This window comes from Capricornis sumatraensis, chromosome 13, assembly GCF_032405125.1.
Source record: "Capricornis sumatraensis isolate serow.1 chromosome 13, serow.2, whole genome shotgun sequence".
NCBI lineage: Eukaryota > Metazoa > Chordata > Mammalia > Artiodactyla > Bovidae > Capricornis > Capricornis sumatraensis.
This window is the reverse complement of record NC_091081.1, coordinates 90,142,126-90,159,793: the sequence shown is the minus strand read 5'-3', so window position 1 is coordinate 90,159,793 and position 17,668 is coordinate 90,142,126. Positions and strand designations below refer to the sequence as shown.

At 56.7% G+C, this 17,668-nt stretch overlaps 1 protein-coding gene across 2 annotated transcripts in view; it reads left to right on the top strand.

The window, feature by feature from the left end:
• Positions 1-17,414, top strand: part of THBS2 (thrombospondin 2) — a 29,903-nt gene extending 12,489 nt beyond the window's left edge. The window contains exons 8-23 of one of the 2 annotated variants that reach the window (XR_011145826.1): positions 410-574; positions 739-915; positions 1,086-1,259; positions 1,738-1,865; positions 1,944-2,096; positions 2,402-2,620; positions 3,197-3,304; positions 4,421-4,580; positions 7,310-7,428; positions 8,059-8,293; positions 10,576-10,803; positions 11,213-11,484; positions 12,164-12,261; positions 13,396-13,535; positions 15,438-15,770; positions 16,913-17,414. Coding sequence is in view for 1 of the 2 variants with exons in the window: in XM_068985303.1 (XP_068841404.1) it covers positions 410-574; positions 739-915; positions 1,086-1,259; positions 1,738-1,865; positions 1,944-2,096; positions 2,402-2,620; positions 3,197-3,304; positions 4,421-4,580; positions 7,310-7,428; positions 8,059-8,293; positions 10,576-10,803; positions 11,213-11,484; positions 12,164-12,261; positions 13,396-13,535; positions 15,438-15,445 (2,384 nt within the window). In the remaining variant the exon portion in view is untranslated. Of the gene's footprint in view, positions 1-409; positions 575-738; positions 916-1,085; positions 1,260-1,737; positions 1,866-1,943; positions 2,097-2,401; positions 2,621-3,196; positions 3,305-4,420; positions 4,581-7,309; positions 7,429-8,058; positions 8,294-10,575; positions 10,804-11,212; positions 11,485-12,163; positions 12,262-13,395; positions 13,536-15,437 lie in introns of both variants that reach the window. The other variant, XM_068985303.1, reaches the window with a different exon arrangement.
• Positions 17,415-17,668: the final 254 nt, after the last annotated feature.

Here is a 17,668-nt window from a genome sequence, read left to right as displayed (position 1 = left end):
TTTATTCGACTTGTTCCCTTTTAGAGTATTTGGAACTAATTTTAGCGTCCTGTCATTTCAACCCCAAATTGAAGTTTCATTACTGTATGTAAACCAGCAAACAGCGGTGAGAGTGGAAATAGCTCACGTCCTGGGGGCCTCAGTGACAGCTCTGCGGCAGAGTAGGTGTCTCCTCGGAGAAGCCGTCAGGGTCTCCCATGGACCCCTTCCTGCCAGGGGTCACTGGGCGTCCGGGCAAGCTCCTTGTGCACCCCCTTCCTTTTCTTGGGGTCCGCTCCCACGCTCTGACCCCGGGGCAGACGTGTCTGCTCACCTCCTTCGTCCACCCAGGGAGTCTGCTCAGCCTCCAGGGCTGGCCTCCCGTGAGGCGGTCCCCTGGGGTTTGACGGGCAGCGGTGTCCCCGTGCAGACGGCGAGGAAGGCTGGTCCCCGTGGGCGGAGTGGACGGAGTGCTCGGCCACCTGCGGGTCGGGCACCCAGCAGCGGGGACGCTCCTGTGACGTCACCAGCAACACCTGCCTGGGGCCGTCCATCCAGACGCGGGCCTGCAGCCTGGGCAAGTGCGACCACCGCAGTGAGTGTCAGGCCCGCCCCGGGGTCCCGGGGGCCCTCCCCCCAGTCCGGGCCTCCTGCCCCTGGGGCTCTTCCCTGCCTGGTCGGTGGGAAACTCCTGGGAGGGGTTGGCCTGCTCTCTGCTGAGCCCTCTGAGCCCCAATGTGCTTGCCCCCTCTGCGCTAGTCCGGCAGGACGGCGGCTGGAGCCACTGGTCACCGTGGTCCTCCTGCTCGGTGACCTGCGGCGTCGGCAACGTCACCCGCATCCGCCTCTGCAACTCGCCGGTGCCGCAGATGGGGGGCCGGAGCTGCAAGGGGAGCGGCCGTGAGACCAAGGCCTGCCAGGGCCCGCCCTGCCCGGGTGAGTGGACACGGCGTGGCCTGGCCCTGGGCCAGCTTTCCACAGGACGCAGGCCTGAGCTGGTCGGAAGCCGGGAGCCCCTTGTCTGGCTGGTGTCTCCCTTCAGAGACCCAGCTGCATCCCAGCACAGACCCCGTCCCCACATGACCTCGCTGTCCTTCCGCCCCCAGTGGATGGCCGGTGGAGCCCCTGGTCCCCGTGGTCGGCCTGCACCGTCACCTGTGCTGGAGGGATCCGTGAGCGGACACGCATCTGCAACAGCCCCGAGCCCCAGCACGGGGGCAAGGACTGCGTAGGGGACGTCAAGGAGCAGCAGATGTGTAACAGGAAGAGCTGCCCCGTAGGTGGGTGTGCGGGGTGGAAGCCGCTCAGCAGGTGGGTGTGCCCAGCAGGTGGGTGTGCCCGGAAGGTGGGAGTGCCCAGCAGGTGGGTGTGCCTAGTAGGTGGGTGTGCCCGGTGAGTGGGTGTGCAGGCACTCCACTCCATCCAGGATGCCCAGCAGGTGTGTATGCCTGCCACATGGGTGTGCCTGCCAGGTGGGTGTGCCCAATGGGTGGGTGTGCAGTGTGTGGAGCCCCCCGGCACGTGGGTGTGCGGGGTGGGGAGCCACCTGGCACGTGGGTGTGGCTGGCAGGTGGGTGTGCCCATCAAGTGGGTGTGTGGCGTGGCTCTTTGGCCCTCTGCCTCTTGGCCATCAGGCACCTGCTGTGGGCCTGGACGCTTCTGCCGCAGGCATCTCTGAGGCCGCCGCTGGGTGCTGCTCCTGGGCGAGGTGTCGCCTGTGGGCAGCCGCGAGCTTCGCTGTCTCCTCCCTCCCTGCAGACGGCTGCCTGTCCAACCCCTGCTTCCCTGGAGCCGAGTGCAGCAGTTTCCCCGACGGCTCCTGGTCCTGCGGCTCCTGCCCGGTGGGCTTCCTGGGCAACGGCACCCACTGCGAGGACCTGGACGAGGTGGGTGCCCTCCCCAGGCTGCGGGGCGGCCTGTGGAGGCCAGGGCCCGGGCTCACGTCCGCCCTGTTGGTCCCGCAGTGTGCCGTGGTCACGGACGTGTGCTTCGCAACCAGCAGGGCACACCGCTGTGTCAACACCAACCCTGGCTACCACTGCCTGCCCTGCCCGCCACGCTACAAGGGGAACCAGCCCTTTGGCGTCGGCCTGGAGGCGGCCAGGACCGAGAAGCAGGTGAGCCGTTGTCTTAGAGGCGCGAGGACCGCCGGGGCGTGCGGTGTGCGGAGGGACCGCTTGCTCTGCGGGGAGCAGGGCCCCGAGGGGCTGAGTGTCCGCACAGCGTCCCGAGGCCCGGGTGAAGAGCTGCGGCCTAGCCGTGGCCCCTGGCGTCGCCGAGGCTGGGCTGGGCTGTGCCCCTGCTCTGGCCTCACCGAGAGCTCAGGCCCTTCCGGGGAGCGCAGCCCTGGGGGTCTGGACGGACCTGGGCTCCCAGCTCCCCCAGTCAGGGTCGGGGTCAGCGTGTGCCCTCGCCTCCCCAGGTGTGTGAACCCGAGAACCCCTGCAAGGACAAGACACACAGCTGCCACCGGCACGCCGAGTGCATCTACCTGGGCCACTTCAGCGACCCCATGTACAAGTGTGAGTGCCAGACGGGCTACGCGGGCGACGGGCTCATCTGCGGGGAGGACTCAGACCTGGATGGCTGGCCCAACAAGAACCTGGTGTGCGCCACCAACGCCACTTACCACTGCATCAAGGTGCGGGCGCCCCACAGCCTGCCCGGGACGGCGGGACGGAGGAGGGGAGGGAAGCACCAGGCCACCCACCGGCATCTGCCCCCGGGCTCTCTGCAAATTCCGGGGCTCGCTCTGGAGAAGTAGCTCATTGTTGGAAATGGTAGAGGACACGTTTATTGACCGAAATCAGAGAGGGCTGAAGTTAGTGAATGGGGCGATGGGTGGTGCTGGCGCTCGGCTCCTGGCACACCCCTGTGGCGGAATGACCCTGGGCAGCCCCTTGGCCGGTCAGAGGTCGTCACTGGTGCACGGAGCTTAGGGGGAGGAGCCGGGTGGGGCCCGGTCCCCTGTTTTCTTTCTCTCCGGTTCCCACGGTCGTGGGCTCTTCACGGGGATCCCGGGCTCCAGACACAGGCTTCCTTTCTCCCCTCACGGGCGGTGCCTCAGGCAGTCCCCGGGGGCACGCAGAGCCCGGCCTGGCCGTGAGGTCTCCGCGGAGGGGCTTCCTCGAGCTCCACCAGCTGCGCCCTCCCCGCTTCCTCCTGAGGACAGGCGGCTCGGGGACGTTTTCATAACGTCTGCTTCCTCCTCTCGCAGGACAACTGCCCCCTCCTGCCCAACTCGGGGCAGGAAGACTTCGACAAGGACGGCATCGGGGACGCCTGCGACGACGATGACGACAACGACGGCGTCACGGACGAGAAGGTGGGCGGCTCCCGTGCCCAGGGCCGTTCCTCGCACTCCGGAGCGCCTGGGGCCGTTCCCCTCCCTGGAGCGCCGAGGGCGTTCCTCGCACCGGGAGCGCCCGGGGCGGGGCGCAGCGCTCAGGAGCGCCCGGGGTGGGAGCGCAGCGCTCCGCTCGGAAAGGTCACTGTGCACCGCCGGGACTTCTCTCCCCAGCGAGGCTGAGAGTCACCGGGAGAACGCTGTGGCTTCCGCCGCACGTTAGCCAGCCCGGCGTGCAGCCACGTGGGCTGCTCTACATAGAATGTTTTCAATAGTTCGTCCTTCTGGGGGGGGGCGGGGTGCCAGTGATGCAGGGCTGTCTCTTCAAGGAGAGATGCTGCCACTCCCTGCCTTGACAGCAGAATCTTGTTCAGTTGCTCAGCCATGTCTGACTCTGCGACCCCATGGACTGCAGCACACAGGCCTCCCTGTCCATCACCAACCCCTGGAGCTTGCTCAAACTCATGTCCCTTGAGTCGGTGATGCCATCTAACCATCTCATCCTCTGCCATCCCCTTCTCCTCCTGCCTTCAATCTTTCCCAGCATCAGGGTCTTTTCCAATGAGTCAGCTCTTCACATCAGGTGGCCAAAGGACTGGAGCTTCAGCTTTAACATCAGTCCTTCTAGTGACTATTCAGGGCTGATTTCCTTTAGCATGGACTGGTTGGATCTCCGTGCAGACATATGTGATCTAACGTACTCATACATGATTCAGCACTAGCAGACACGAGAGCAGCTAAGTTTTGTTTGCAGGCTCACTTCCACTGATGCATTAACTCTTTGGATCCTTCATTCCCTCAACATCGACGTGTCTGTCGTCACCATCTATGTGTCTGTCCTCACCGTGGTGTGTATACTATATCATCACCTTTACCACAGACAATCTCAAAATTTTTCATAGGGATAGACTGTGTAAATAATCATGAAATGACTTGATGTCAAGAAATTGTAGGTAGAGCTTCCTGGCTGTATTTCTACCCTGGTTATCTTGATCTGCTTTAAATACACGACTTGTAAGTGCCGAGTCCTATTATGAGTAACCCAGCAAGCGTCTCTACGCTGTTTCTGGAATTCTTCCCTCGATTTTTTTCTAGGACAACTGCCAGCTTCTCTTCAACCCCCGTCAGTTCGACTACGACAAAGACGAGGTCGGGGACCGATGTGACAACTGCCCCTACGTGCACAACCCGGCGCAGATCGACACGGACAACAATGGGGAGGGCGACGCCTGCTCCGTGGACATCGATGGGGATGGTGAGTGGGGCCTGCCCGCGGCTGCGGAAGCCGCGGGCTCTGTGGCGGCTGGGTGAGCTCCGCCCCATGTTTGCTAACGCGTGAGACCATCCCCATCCAGCCCCTCTTCCCGAGCCTCGGACCCCACTGTGGGAAACAGCACACCTGCTGCTTCCTTTCCCCACCGTGTCCTGCCAGCCCTGGTGTATCCTCTCACGCCCGCCGTTCACAGCCCCAGGAGCCCAGCGCCCTGCCCTGAACAAACCGAGCTTCTGAGAAGGGTCTCCCGGACCTCCCGTTTCCCCAGCGGCCTGCTTCCAGGCGTCACTGAGTTGTCCACTGCAAAGACCCTGCCAGGGCTTCACCCCGGACACTGGAAACTTCTGATGGCACCAGGCCTTTCAAGCGGTGCCCGCGGGCCTGACCCTGCACCCGCTCCCAGCACAGCCTCGCCCTGGGCGTCTGCAGCTGGGCCAGCAGCCCGCCAGACTCACACCCACTTCCCCGCCTGCCTGCCCCCAACTGTGCTGTCTCCAGGCTGCTTTCCTGGTGCCACTTGGCATCTCACTGACTGGCTTCTACCAGTGCAGGATGGCGTCTACCCACACTGCTCTTGAGGGCTTTTCCTGGAGATGAGGCATCTCCTCCCGTCCTCTATCTGTGACATCCGAACCCTGTATGGGTCAGCGTCCTTCTCCTCACTCTCCCCACCTCCTGGGAACCCCCAACCCCCAGGACCCCCACCTGCCAATACCCCTGCCTGTCAGGACTCCCTACCTCCCAGGACCCCTCATCTGCCAGGATCCCTTACCTCCTAGGACACCCCCCACCTGCCTGAACCCTCCACCTCCCAGAACCCCCCACCTGCCAGGACCCCCACCTCCCAGGACCCCCCACCTGCCAGGACCCCCACCTCCCAGGACCCCCCACCTGCCAGGACCCCCACCTCCCAGGACCCCCCACCTGCCAGGACCCCCCACCTGCCAGGACCCCCACCTGCCAGGACCCCCACCTCCCAGGACCCCCCACCTCCCAGGACCCCCCACCTGCCAGGACCCTCCCCACTGACCAGGACCCTTCCCATCCCCTAGGACCGCCACCTCCCAGGACCCCCACCTCCCAGGACCCCCACTTCACAGGACCCTCCCCACTGACCAGGACCCTTCCCACCCCCTAGGACCGCCACCTCCTAGGACCCCCACCTCCCAGGACCCCCACTTCACAGGACCCCTACCACCTCTCAGGACCCCCCCCACTCACTGCATCCCTCCACCTGCCGGGACCCCCCACCTTCCAGGACCCCCCACCTCTCAGGACCTTCTAGGAACCCCCACTTCCCAGGACCCCTCATCACCTCTCAGGACCCCCCACCCACTGCATCCCCCAACCTGCCAGGACCCCCTCACCTCCTGGGATCCCCCACCTGTCAGGTTAACTCATAGTTTTCATAACTTTGATGACATTCATGATCTATTTTCAGATTTCTGGGTATAAGGTACTGCACCTAAGCCCCCATCAGTGTCTGTCATGGTTGGTTTCCTAGTAACGTAGGAAATGGATGAGTTTGTGGAGCCCAGGTGGCTGGCCAGTCCCCAGCAGCTCGATGTAGATTTTCTGAGAAGGTGTTAGGGCCAACAGTCAGCATGAGGATGAAGATATTTACTCTGCAGTGACTTGCGTGCTGACCCTTGGTGTGCCTCACCATCCAGAGACCTCCAAGCATCGGTTCTGCTTTAAACTAAGGGTTCAGTTCAGTTCAGTTCAGTTGCTCAGTCGTGTCCAACTCTTTGCGACCCCATGAATCGCAGCACGCCAGGCCTCCCTGTTCATCACCATCTCCCAGAGTTCACTCAGACTCATGTCCATCGAGTCCGTGATGCCATCCAGCCATCTCGTCCTCGGTCGTCCCCTTCTCCTCCTGCCCTCAATCCCTCCCAGCATCAGAGTCTTTTCCAATGAGTCAGCTCTTCACATGAGGTGGCCAAAGTACTGGAGTTTCAGCTTTAGCATCATTCCTTCCAAAGAAATCCCAGGGCTGATCTCCTTCCGAATGGACTGGTTGGATCTCCTTGCAGTCCAAGGGACTCTCAAGAGTCTTCTCCAACACCACAGGTCAAAAGCATCAATTCTTTGGTGCTCAGCCTCCTTCACAGTCCCAACTCTCACATCCATACGCGAGCAAGGAAAAACCACAGGCTTGACTAGACGGACCTTAGTCGGCAAAATAATGTCTCTACTTTTGAATATACTATCTAGGTTGGTCATAACTTTTCTTCCAAGGAGTAAGCGTCTTTTAATTTCATGGCTGCAGTCACCATCTGCAGTGATTTTGCAGCCCCAAAAATAAAGTCTGATACTGTTTCCACTGTTTCCTCATGTATTTCCGATGAAATGTTGGGACCGGATGCCATGATCTTTGTTTTCTGAATGTTGAGCTTTAAGCCAACTTTTTCACTCTCCTCTTTCACTTTCATCAAGAGGCTTTTTAGCTCATCTTCACTTTCTGCCACAAGGGTGGTGTCATCTGCTTATCTGAGGTTATTGATATTTCTCCCGGCAGTCTTGATTCCAGCTTGTGTTTCTTTCCTTTTAATGGGAAATCTGCTGTGAATCTAATAATCTTCACATTTTGTGACTTCTTAGATTTCTTTTTTATTAAATGGAAGTCTGGCTGTGCGTTGTCTAATGCAGTAAGCAAAGCAGTGACCTTCTCTAAACCCCGTGCACTCTGTTCGCCCTGCACCCCACAGATGTCTTCAACGAGCGAGACAACTGTCCCTACGTCTACAACACCGACCAGCGGGACACGGACGGGGACGGTGTGGGTGACCACTGCGACAACTGCCCCCTGGTGCACAACCCCGACCAGGTAAGGGGTGGGGGACCGGTCAGGCTTCGCGAGGAGCAGAGGTCGAGGGCTCATCACAGACTGTGTGGCTGGCGGCATTCCGCACGCTCTGCCAGGATGTGACAGCGCAGGCTGCTCAGTCGTTTTAACTGAAAACGCTGACTGAACTTGAGCCTGGGCATGACCGTATCGCGGTGGCCCCCAGCCAGACAGTAGGTGCCTCTGCCCTGCTGTGTGTGGGAGCAAGTCTCCCGATCAGCTCGGTGTTTCCCTGAGGCAGACAGTGGAGTTGGCTGCTTTTCCAGGTTGGCCTCTGGAAGCCACAGTGGGAATAGGACCTGCTGATGTAGTTCACAGAACATGCTGGAGAAAGGACGTTGTCAGAAAGGACTCGATTGCATGGCAGCTAATGCTTTCCAGTCCCCCTTAAGGAAAGCGAGCCCCTGTAGGGGGTGGGTTAGGTGCAGAGACACCTGGACCCCAGTCCCCGTTCTGCTGTTGGCGGGTCATCTCTGGAGGCCATCTCCTCTCTGTGGTCGTGGCTCGCGTGGGGTGAGGTGGGCCAGGCTGCATGCACTCGGCAACTTCAGCCCGGCATCTGTTTCGCTGGGCGGAGGCTCAGTGCCGCTGTCCCCGAACTCTGCCTCCCAGACGGACGTGGACAATGACCTCGTGGGAGACCAGTGTGACGACAACGAGGACATCGACGAAGATGGCCACCAGAACAACCAGGACAACTGCCCCTACATTCCCAACGCCAACCAGGCCGACCATGACCGCGACGGCCAGGGTGACGCCTGTGACTCAGACGACGACAACGATGGGGTCCCCGACGACAGGGACAACTGCCGGCTGGTCGCCAACCCCGACCAGGAGGACTCGGACGGTAGGTGCCCCGCAGGAGCAGTGGGGCCACAGGGAACTGTGGTGTTGGATAGAAAGAGCTCTTCAGCCCTAGTGGGCCCCGGGGAGAGGGTCTGGAGGGCGCGGAGCCCAGGGTGGCTCAGGGTCTCAGGTGATGCAGCAGGGGCGCAGCAGAGGACCTGGTGTCCTCTGGCGTCTGCTGGAGGCTGACCCAAGCACTGGTGGAGGATGCGCAGCTGCTGACCCACACGCTGGTGGGTGAGACGGGAGGTGGGGGCGGGGATGGAGCCCACTGACCCAGAGGCACACGGAGACTCGCTGGCTGAAGGGCAGCTCCAAGGACACCCAGCCGCCAGCAGCTCAGAGCTCGCTCTTGACAAGAGGACTGACGGCTTCTGTCCCCACAGCTGGGCCTGAGGGAGGGCTTGGCTGGTGCCAGGGGTGGCTGAGGTGGAGACGAGACTGGTGCTCAGGCACGTCTTCGGGGCTGTGGACACTCCTGCCAGCTAGAGCACGGGCCTATCACCCAGAGAGCAGAATGTGTGCCTCTGAGGGGAACTGAGGGACCCCGTGCCTCTGGGGGGAGCTGAGGGACCCCGTGCCTCTGAGGGGAGCTGAGGGACCCCGTGCCTCTGAGGGGAGCTGAGGGACCCCGTGCCTCTGAGGGGAGCTGAGGGACCCCGTGCCTCTGAGGGGAACTCAGGGACCCCAAGCCTCTGAGGGTAGCTCAGGGACCCCGTGCCTCTGAGGGGAGCTCAGGGACACCGTGCCTCTGAGGAGAGCTGAGGGGCCCCGTGCCTCTCGGGGGAGCTGAGGGACCCCGTGCCTCTGGGGGGAGCTGAGGGGCCCCGTGCCTCTGAGGAGAGCTGAGGGGCCCCGTGCCTCTGGGAGGAGCTGAGGGACACCGTGCCTCTGGGGGGAGCTGAGGGACCCCAAGCCTCTGAGGGGAGCTGAGGGGCCCCTTGCCTCTGAGGGGAGCTGAGGGGCCCTGTGCCTCTGAGGGGAGCTGAGGGACCCCGTGCCTCTGAGGGGAGCTGAGGGACCCCGTGCCTCTGAGGGGAACTCAGGGACCCCAAGCCTCTGAGGGTAGCTCAGGGACCCCGTGCCTCTGAGGGGAGCTCAGGGACCCCGTGCCTCTGGGGAGAGCTGAGGGACCCCGTGCCTCTGGGGGAAGCTGAGGGACCCTCTGCCTCTGAGGGGAGCTGAGGGACCCCGTGCCTCTGGGGGGAGCGGAGGGACCCCGTGCCTCTCGGGGGAGCTGAGGGACCCCGTGCCTCTGGGGAGAGCTCAGGGGCCCCGTGCCTCTGGGGAGAGCTGAGGGACCCTCTGCCTCTGAGCAGAGCTGAGGGACCCCATGCCTCTAGGAGGAGCTGAGGGGCCCCGTGCCTCTGAGGGGAGCTGAGGGGCCCCGTGCCTCTGGGGGTAGCTGAGGGACCCTCTGCCTCTGAGCAGAGCTGAGGGACCCCGTGCCTCTAGGAGGAGCTGAGGGACCCCGTGCCTCTGGGGAGAGCTGAGGGGCCCCGTGCCTCTGGGGGGAGCTGAGGGACCCTCTGCCTCTGAGCAGAGCTGAGGGGCTGTTTCCTCTGAGGGTAACTGAGGGGCCGTGCGCCTCTGAGCAGAACTGAGGGGCTGTGTGAGGGACGTGACAGAAACGCGGCTGAGCGCGGCGTCTTTTCTCCCTCTAAAGCGGCAGGCGCTCCGACAGGGTGATGTAGGGAGTGGTCGCCTGGCTTGTCATCATTAGCATGGATGCATAACCCATGAGGTCTCAGCGGGCATCTCTCCATAAGCCAGGCTGGTTCGCGGCCCCCAGCCCCACCCCTGGGAAAACTGACAAGATGCCCCCCAAAAGTGGAAGTCCATTTCTCCCCAGGGAGACCATTTTTCATCAGAGAGTTCTCCCCTCAATGCCAAGTAGATTGCAGGCAGGGGCAACTGAGGCAGTAGCAAAGGTTCTGAAGACAATCAGAAGGAGAAGTTGAAAATTCAGCTTGATTTCCCCTGGCAAGGTTCAGGTTTTGTACCCCAATTTCAAGTTCAGAATGAGAAAAAATGGCTGTCACGGGAGCTCACATATGGCAAGCTTCACTGCAGTGTTATCAGAGTGACGTTTTGAGAAGAGAGTCCAGACTCCTCCTCAGAGTGTTGGGGAAAAATGTCAGCAATTACAGGCGCTGGTCCAGAATGCGCTGCCGAGCCCTTGGCCTCAGAGTTTCAGAGACTCGTGTACTAAGTCTTCTCAGACACAGAGAGGGAGACGGCGAGTCCTTACTTTCTTTTCTCTCTGCTTTTCCTTGGCAACAGGCGATGGGCGTGGGGACGCTTGTAAAGATGACTTTGACAACGATAGTGTCCCTGACATTGACGACGTGTGTCCTGAGAACAACGCCATCAGCGAGACAGACTTTCGGAACTTCCAGATGGTTCACCTGGACCCCAAGGGCACCACTCAGATTGACCCCAACTGGGTCATTCGCCATCAAGGCAAAGAGCTGGTGCAGACAGCCAACTCCGACCCTGGCATCGCTGTTGGTGAGCCTCAGCGTGCGTGCTGCGGAGCATGCAAGCTTGCCCTTTGAGACCGAGGGGATGGAGCAGTGGGTCTCTCCGGTAGCTCCCTCCCTCCCTTGGTTTGCAAACCGCCTTCCTAAGTATCTGTGATGGAAGAGCTTGGGGAAGGGCGTCTTTGCCTCTCCAGTCTCTGAGATCTCACATTCAGCAGGCCGTTTTATTTTACGGATTCTGTGTTTATTACCTAAGGCAGTGAAGCCACCCTGTAACTTTAGAAAGATTAAGTTCCCTCAGTGCCCTAATCGCTCAGGAACAGGGCTCCAGTTGGATGGAAGGGAAGAGCCCTCTCCGCCTGTGTCCATCAGTCCCCGGGCCTCCAGGACTGTCCTAGAAGGCTGTTTCTGACGCCGATGTTCCCTGCGGCCTCCAGGTTTCGACGAGTTCATGTCTGTCGACTTCAGCGGCACATTCTACGTCAACACAGACCGCGACGATGACTATGCTGGCTTCGTCTTTGGCTACCAGTCCAGCAGCCGCTTCTATGTGGTGATGTGGAAGCAGGTGACACAGACCTACTGGGAAGACCAGCCCACCCGGGCCTACGGCTACTCGGGGGTGTCCCTCAAGGTGGTGAACTCCACCACGGGGACGGGCGAGCACCTGAGGAACGCCCTGTGGCACACGGGCAACACGGAGGGACAGGTGAGCACACGGCTCCTCCCGGCGGGCGGCTGCCGCGGGCCGTCGGGAGAACAGTCCCGGCCCTCACAAAATACCCCCAGCTCTGTTTACCTTCATCTTACCTCAGCCAGTCAGTGTGAGTTGCTCAGTCGTGTCCGACCCTTTGCAACCCCAGGGACTGCAGCCCACCAGGCTCCTCTGTCCATGGGATTCTCCAGGCAAGAACACTAGAGTGGGTGTCATTCGTTTCTCCAGAGGATCTTTCTGAGCCAAGGCTCGAACCAGACAGACTCTTTACCATCTGAGGCCCCTGGGAAGCTTGGATAATTTCAGTCTCTTGCTGATTAAAGATGCCGTGCCTGGTGCTTTTACAAACACGGCTGGTGAACCTCTTGCATGTGAAGCATAGGTCTGTACCCTATAGAAATGGAGAGAAAAGGGCTCCAAAGGGTCTTGGTCCTGCGTTGGGAAAGCAGAGACCCAGGGCTCAGCCCAGTGGCTCCTCACACTGAACAGCACGGCCCCCGTCAGTGGGCTTTGCTCACGCTAAGGTTCATGCTGTGGGATTCATCAGAGGGAGACCTGGCCACCCGTGCGCAGGGCTTCTCATCACAGGGATGTTCTGTCTCCCTTTTGGTGCTGTAATGCCGCACTTAAGGCTCAGGGAGCCAGTTGTTCTCAGAGTGATGCTCTCCCTCAGGTTCGCACTCTATGGCACGACCCCAAAAATATCGGCTGGAAGGACTACACTGCCTACCGGTGGCATCTGACCCACAGGCCTAAGACGGGCTACATAAGGTAGGGGGAGGGAAGCTCGCTGCCCGCTGCGTTTCTGCCCAGAAACTGTCCATTTCAGAAATGTCTTTCCACTGCACGGCGTCCCCAGGTGAATCAGCTGAAGTGGACTCTGCCCTGTGTACTGCTCCCTGGGTTTTCCCACTTTAAATGCTTCCCTTTTCTGTCCAGCATCTTCTTCTGCACATCACTTAAAAAAAAAAAAAAATAAGAAAGAAAGAAAAGAGCCAAAACAAAGCTATTGACGAGGAGATCACACTTGTTGTAGTAAGCCAGAAGGTGGTAATCGTCTCCCTTACAGGAGGGAAAGTTCAGCTGAAGTGTGCGTCTTTGTGGATTAGCACGTGATTCCTTTGCACAGGTTCCTGCTTATTTCTGATTTGTGAACAGCTGAGTCCAAGACTCATCTCGAACAAAACTTTGACTAAGCAGTCCAACAGAATTCCGTCTTCTCGACATGGCAGCATTCTTAATCAGTTTTGATTAAAGCACAATGACTTAAATGGAAACTTTTTGCAGAGTTTAGACTTAGTGCACGGGCCAGTCTGATGCTCCACCAGGAGAGTATGTGTGTCCTCTGTGACAACAGACAGATCTGAGAAGGGGCGGTGCAGGTTGGCTGCAGGGACTGCTTCCGGGGAGAGTCCCTGTTTCTCCACTCGTGAGCCCCTCCCCTATCAGGGAGCTTCAGAGCCTCTGGGCACGTGGGGTGGAGCCTGTGCTTACGTGTCAGGCAGCACACAAGCAGCTGAGCACAAGGCTTCAGTGCAGTGTGAAGGCCAGGAGCCTGCTGCCAGGGCGAGGGTTAGAGTCAGGGTTAGGGTTAGTGTTAAGGTCAAGTTAGGGTCAGGGTCATGGTTAGGGTTAGAGCTAAGGTCAGGGTAGGGTCGGAGCTGAGGTCAGGGTTGGGCTGAGGGAAGGGCCTCCTGACTCCACTACAGTATTCCTGGCTCTTAAAGGCAGAGGCAGCTTGGGCGCTTGGCGGGTGACTGTCAGTGAGTCATGGGGAGGATGGTTGGTCTGGGTGTTGCTGTTGCTCTTGGCGAGCCTTGTGAGGAGAAGGCTGACCTCCTGCCCTCTGGTGAATGTGTCTCACAGTTTTGACCTTCTCTTTCTGTCTCCTTGTTTTGTTTTCAGAGTCTTAGTACATGAAGGAAAACAAGTCATGGCAGACTCAGGACCCATCTATGACCAAACCTACGCGGGTGGGCGGCTGGGTCTGTTTGTCTTCTCTCAAGAGATGGTCTACTTCTCGGACCTCAAATATGAATGCAGAGGTGAGTGTGAGAACAAGGGTCACTGGGGCCCTGTGTGTCACAGAGAACGGGGAAGGAATGCGCGTCTTGCTCTTCATTTGACGAAAGCTGCACGTCAGGGAAATGACCTGGTGGCCGCCCGGCAGATGTTTGGTGTGGTCAGCTTGAGCTGACTTTGTCAGTCTGTTTGTTTTGAATTCCGTGTGCATGGCTTCAGTAGGACGAACGCTTTTGTTATTCACAGGCTTTACTTACCCCCTGTACTCTACCCCATAGCTTCCTGCATCATCTACACCTTCTGGGCCCCTTTGGCACTTTAGATTGCAGCCGCTGATAGAAAGAAAGGGAGGAAGGAAGAGGCAGAGACTGAGAGAGGGAGGGAGGGACAACGGAAGGAAGGAAGGAGGGGGGTGGTGGAGGGAGGGGTCTCTCTGGCTGTCTCTCTAGGAGTATATTCAAGTCAAAGTATGATAGAGCTGGAAGGGAACTTGATTTCTATGTGGTCTAAACCTGTGCTTTCATGTAGATATGAATGTATCTTCTATAGTTGAGGTAAGACTCGGAGATGCTTCTCAAAAGTCACACAGCAAGAGTGTTGATATGTCTTCTTGATTCTGGTGGAGTGTTCCCTTCCTCACGTTAGGTTTCATTTGAGACATTTCACATTTCCTTCCATATGTCCATCCATCCACCCATCCACCCATCATTGCATCTATGGTTCTATCCATCCATCCATCCATCCATCGCCATCCACCCATACACCCATCCATCCATCCATCTATCCATGATCCATCCATCCATCTATCCATCATCCATCCATCCATCCATCCATCCACCCATTCATCCATCCATCATCCATCCATCCATTGCCATCCACCCATCCACCCATCCATCCATCTATCCATCACCCATCCATCCATCCATCCATCATCCATCCATCCATTCATCCATCCATCCATCCATCCACCCATTCATCCATCCATCATCCATCCATCCACCCATTCATCCATCCATTTATCCATCCACCCATCATCCATCTATCCATCATCCATCCATCCATCCACCCATTCATCCATCCATTCATCCATCCATCCATCTATCCATCATCCATCCATCTATCCACCCATTCATCCATCCATTCATCCATCCATCCATCCATCCACCCATTCATCCATCCATCATCCATCCATCCACCCATTCATCCATCCATTTATCCATCCACCCATCATCCATCTATCCATCATCCATCCATCCATCCACCCATTCATCCATCCATTCATCCATCCATCCATCTATCCATCATCCATCCATCTATCCACCCATTCATCCATCCATTTATCCATCCATCCATCTATCCATCATCCATCTATCCATCATCCATCCATCCATCCACCCATTCATCCATCCATGTCCATTCATCCATCCATCCATCCATTCATCACCATCCGCCCATCCACCCATCCATCCATCTATCCATCATCCATCCATCCATCATCCATCCATCCATCCATCCATCCATCCATCCATCCACCCATCATTGCATCTATGGTTCCATCCATCCATCCATCCATCCATCACCCATCCATCCATCTATCTATCATCCATCCATCATCCATCCATCCATTCATCCATCCACCCATTCATCCATCCATTTATCCATCCATCCATTCATCCATCCATGTCCATTTATCCATCCATCCATCCATTCATCACCATCCACCCATCCACCCATCCATCCATCTATCCATCATCCATCCATCCATCCATCTTTCCATCCATTCATTCAACCATTCATGCATCCATGCATATTGTGGATGTCTCCTTTAAAGAATAGAAATAATGATATTTTAGGTTATAGTTAAACAAATAAAGCAAAACAAAACTCATGGTCCAGTCTCCAAATTCTGTCACTGTGTTTTGCAGATGTCTAAGCAAGAGTTGCTGTGTTTCCAGCAAAGTACTGTAGATGCTGTTACCCAGACACCTCAGTCCATCCCAGTGTTTCCAGCTACTCTCTCTAGCAGACCTCCTGTCCTTGACCCTAACCTGAGTGGTTCTTCACCTGCTGTCCTCCACCCAAGCCCAAGTGCCTTCAGAGGATAAATAGTAATGGAACAGAAAGATGAACATCCAACCCACTACAGGAAAAGCAGTTTGATGATCCATGAGACTTTATGTGGAGTGAAAATTGAGCATAATATTGCATTTTTTTTCTTTTCTTGTGTGTTTAAAAAGAATGACGTTTACATGTGAAATGTAAGTACTTTTTGTATTTATGTGTATATGGAGTTGAAGGGAATATTGTGTATAAGCCATTATGATAAATTAAGCAGGAAAAATATTGCCACACTACTTTCAGCGCTTTAAGTTGGGTGTGAGAGCACCCAAATATTGTTAGGTAAATTATAAAGAAGGGTTGACTCAAGTTTGAAGTAATTCCATCATCAGAAAGAGGTCAAGAGACAGCAGTCACGTATGTGGGATGTCAGGTAATGAACTGGAACATCAGAAATACCCATGGGAATAAGTGAATACCCCTCCCCGACTCTCTTGTCCCACAGTGGGAGCCCTCAGAGATGTACTGTCATCAAAGAAGGACAATCCTTGTGCGACGGCTCTGCTGTGGGTCTGGATGTGGGCCTGGCAGAGCCCTGCTGGCCTGTGGTCTAGCAGAGGGGGCGCCATCGCTGCAGTGGCCCTTCCAGCCGTGGTGGGCCTGGGGGGGATCATGACCGGGTGTCCCCTGGTTCTGAGGTCTGGTCCCCAGAATCCTTGCTGGGGCTCCTTCCCATCTCTGCTGCTGTAGAAGAGACAGCGGAGAAGCGGTCGGCAAATGCGTTTCCACATCTAATCCCTCGTCGAGGCTTTGACACTGTGGGCAAGTTGCTTTTACCCAACTTGGTAGCACATTCCGTTAAGGTTCCAGTTATAAATGCTGTGTTAATATTTATCGAGTGAGTATAGAATGCAGTTCTGTTCACCAGTAACTTATTTAAATATGCCAAGTAGTGCGTACACAGCATAATCTCTAGAAGTAAACATGTAACTAGCATATAATATAAAGATACAGTTATAGCAAAACATCTCTTGTCAAAATACAAGGCTTTATAATGTCACATGGCCATGATCAAGCATGCTGCAAAATGCGGTAGGATAAACAATAATGCAGAGTTTATAATGGAACCTTAACATATACTGTTGCCAGTGACTTTAATTCCACATACATATATTTTTTCACTATCTTCTATCTGCTGTACGTAGGACTTTAAAGACTGAATGCCAAGGATAAACTGACGCACCCTTTAGTCACACAGCAGTATTCACAGGCTTGATTTGTTTTTCGCTTTAAGTTGCATGATGTTTCTGCAGGAAATATTAGTTAATCTCACTCCACGTAGGGGCTCGGGAAGAAGACTTGTCTTGGCGGCCTGATGTGGCAGACAGCCTTCCTTCTGGTTGACCGTGAGCTAACGCCTCCGTCTCGGAGAGAGAGGACCGGCGACCTGTCCCCCTTGCTCGTGCCGTCTGATAAACTTACATTTGTTGCTTCTTTGAGGCGAATTGCCTTCTCGCTGTGCTGCACTTTTTGCATTTTTCAGTGGAGCTGTCTTCCCAAGACAACGGAGTGTTGAGAGATGCCATTAAATGTCCCCGTGGTGAAGAGCGTGCAGGTCTCTGTGTCGGTGTGTTCGGTGGTACGGGATGATGATGTGAATATTTAGAATGTACCATATTTTTTTTTGTAAATTATTTATGTTTTTTTTTAAACAAACTTTTGGTACAGATGGATGAAACTTCTTTTGTTTTGCCAAAGACTGTAAATATTAATTTATTTGTTCACATGGTCAGATTTTCACCACTGAACCCTGCATTTAGCTAGAGCCTCATTTTTATACTTCAAAGGTTCATAACAGGAAATAAATTGTAAAAAGGTTTTCTATAAATCAATCTCTCTCCCTTTTTTAAAGAGCTAGCAGGGCTCCTGCTGGGGTTCAGTGGACGGACCCCAGCAGGACGAGCAGAGCTCTGTGTCAGGCCTTCTGAGGCTGAGATGCAGTCGGGGGTCTTCGCAGAGCAGGAGGCTATTGAAGGCAGGTCTCACCGTGGTCGGTGGAGCCACCCGGGTCACGCAGGACGTAACCCTAGGGAGTCCC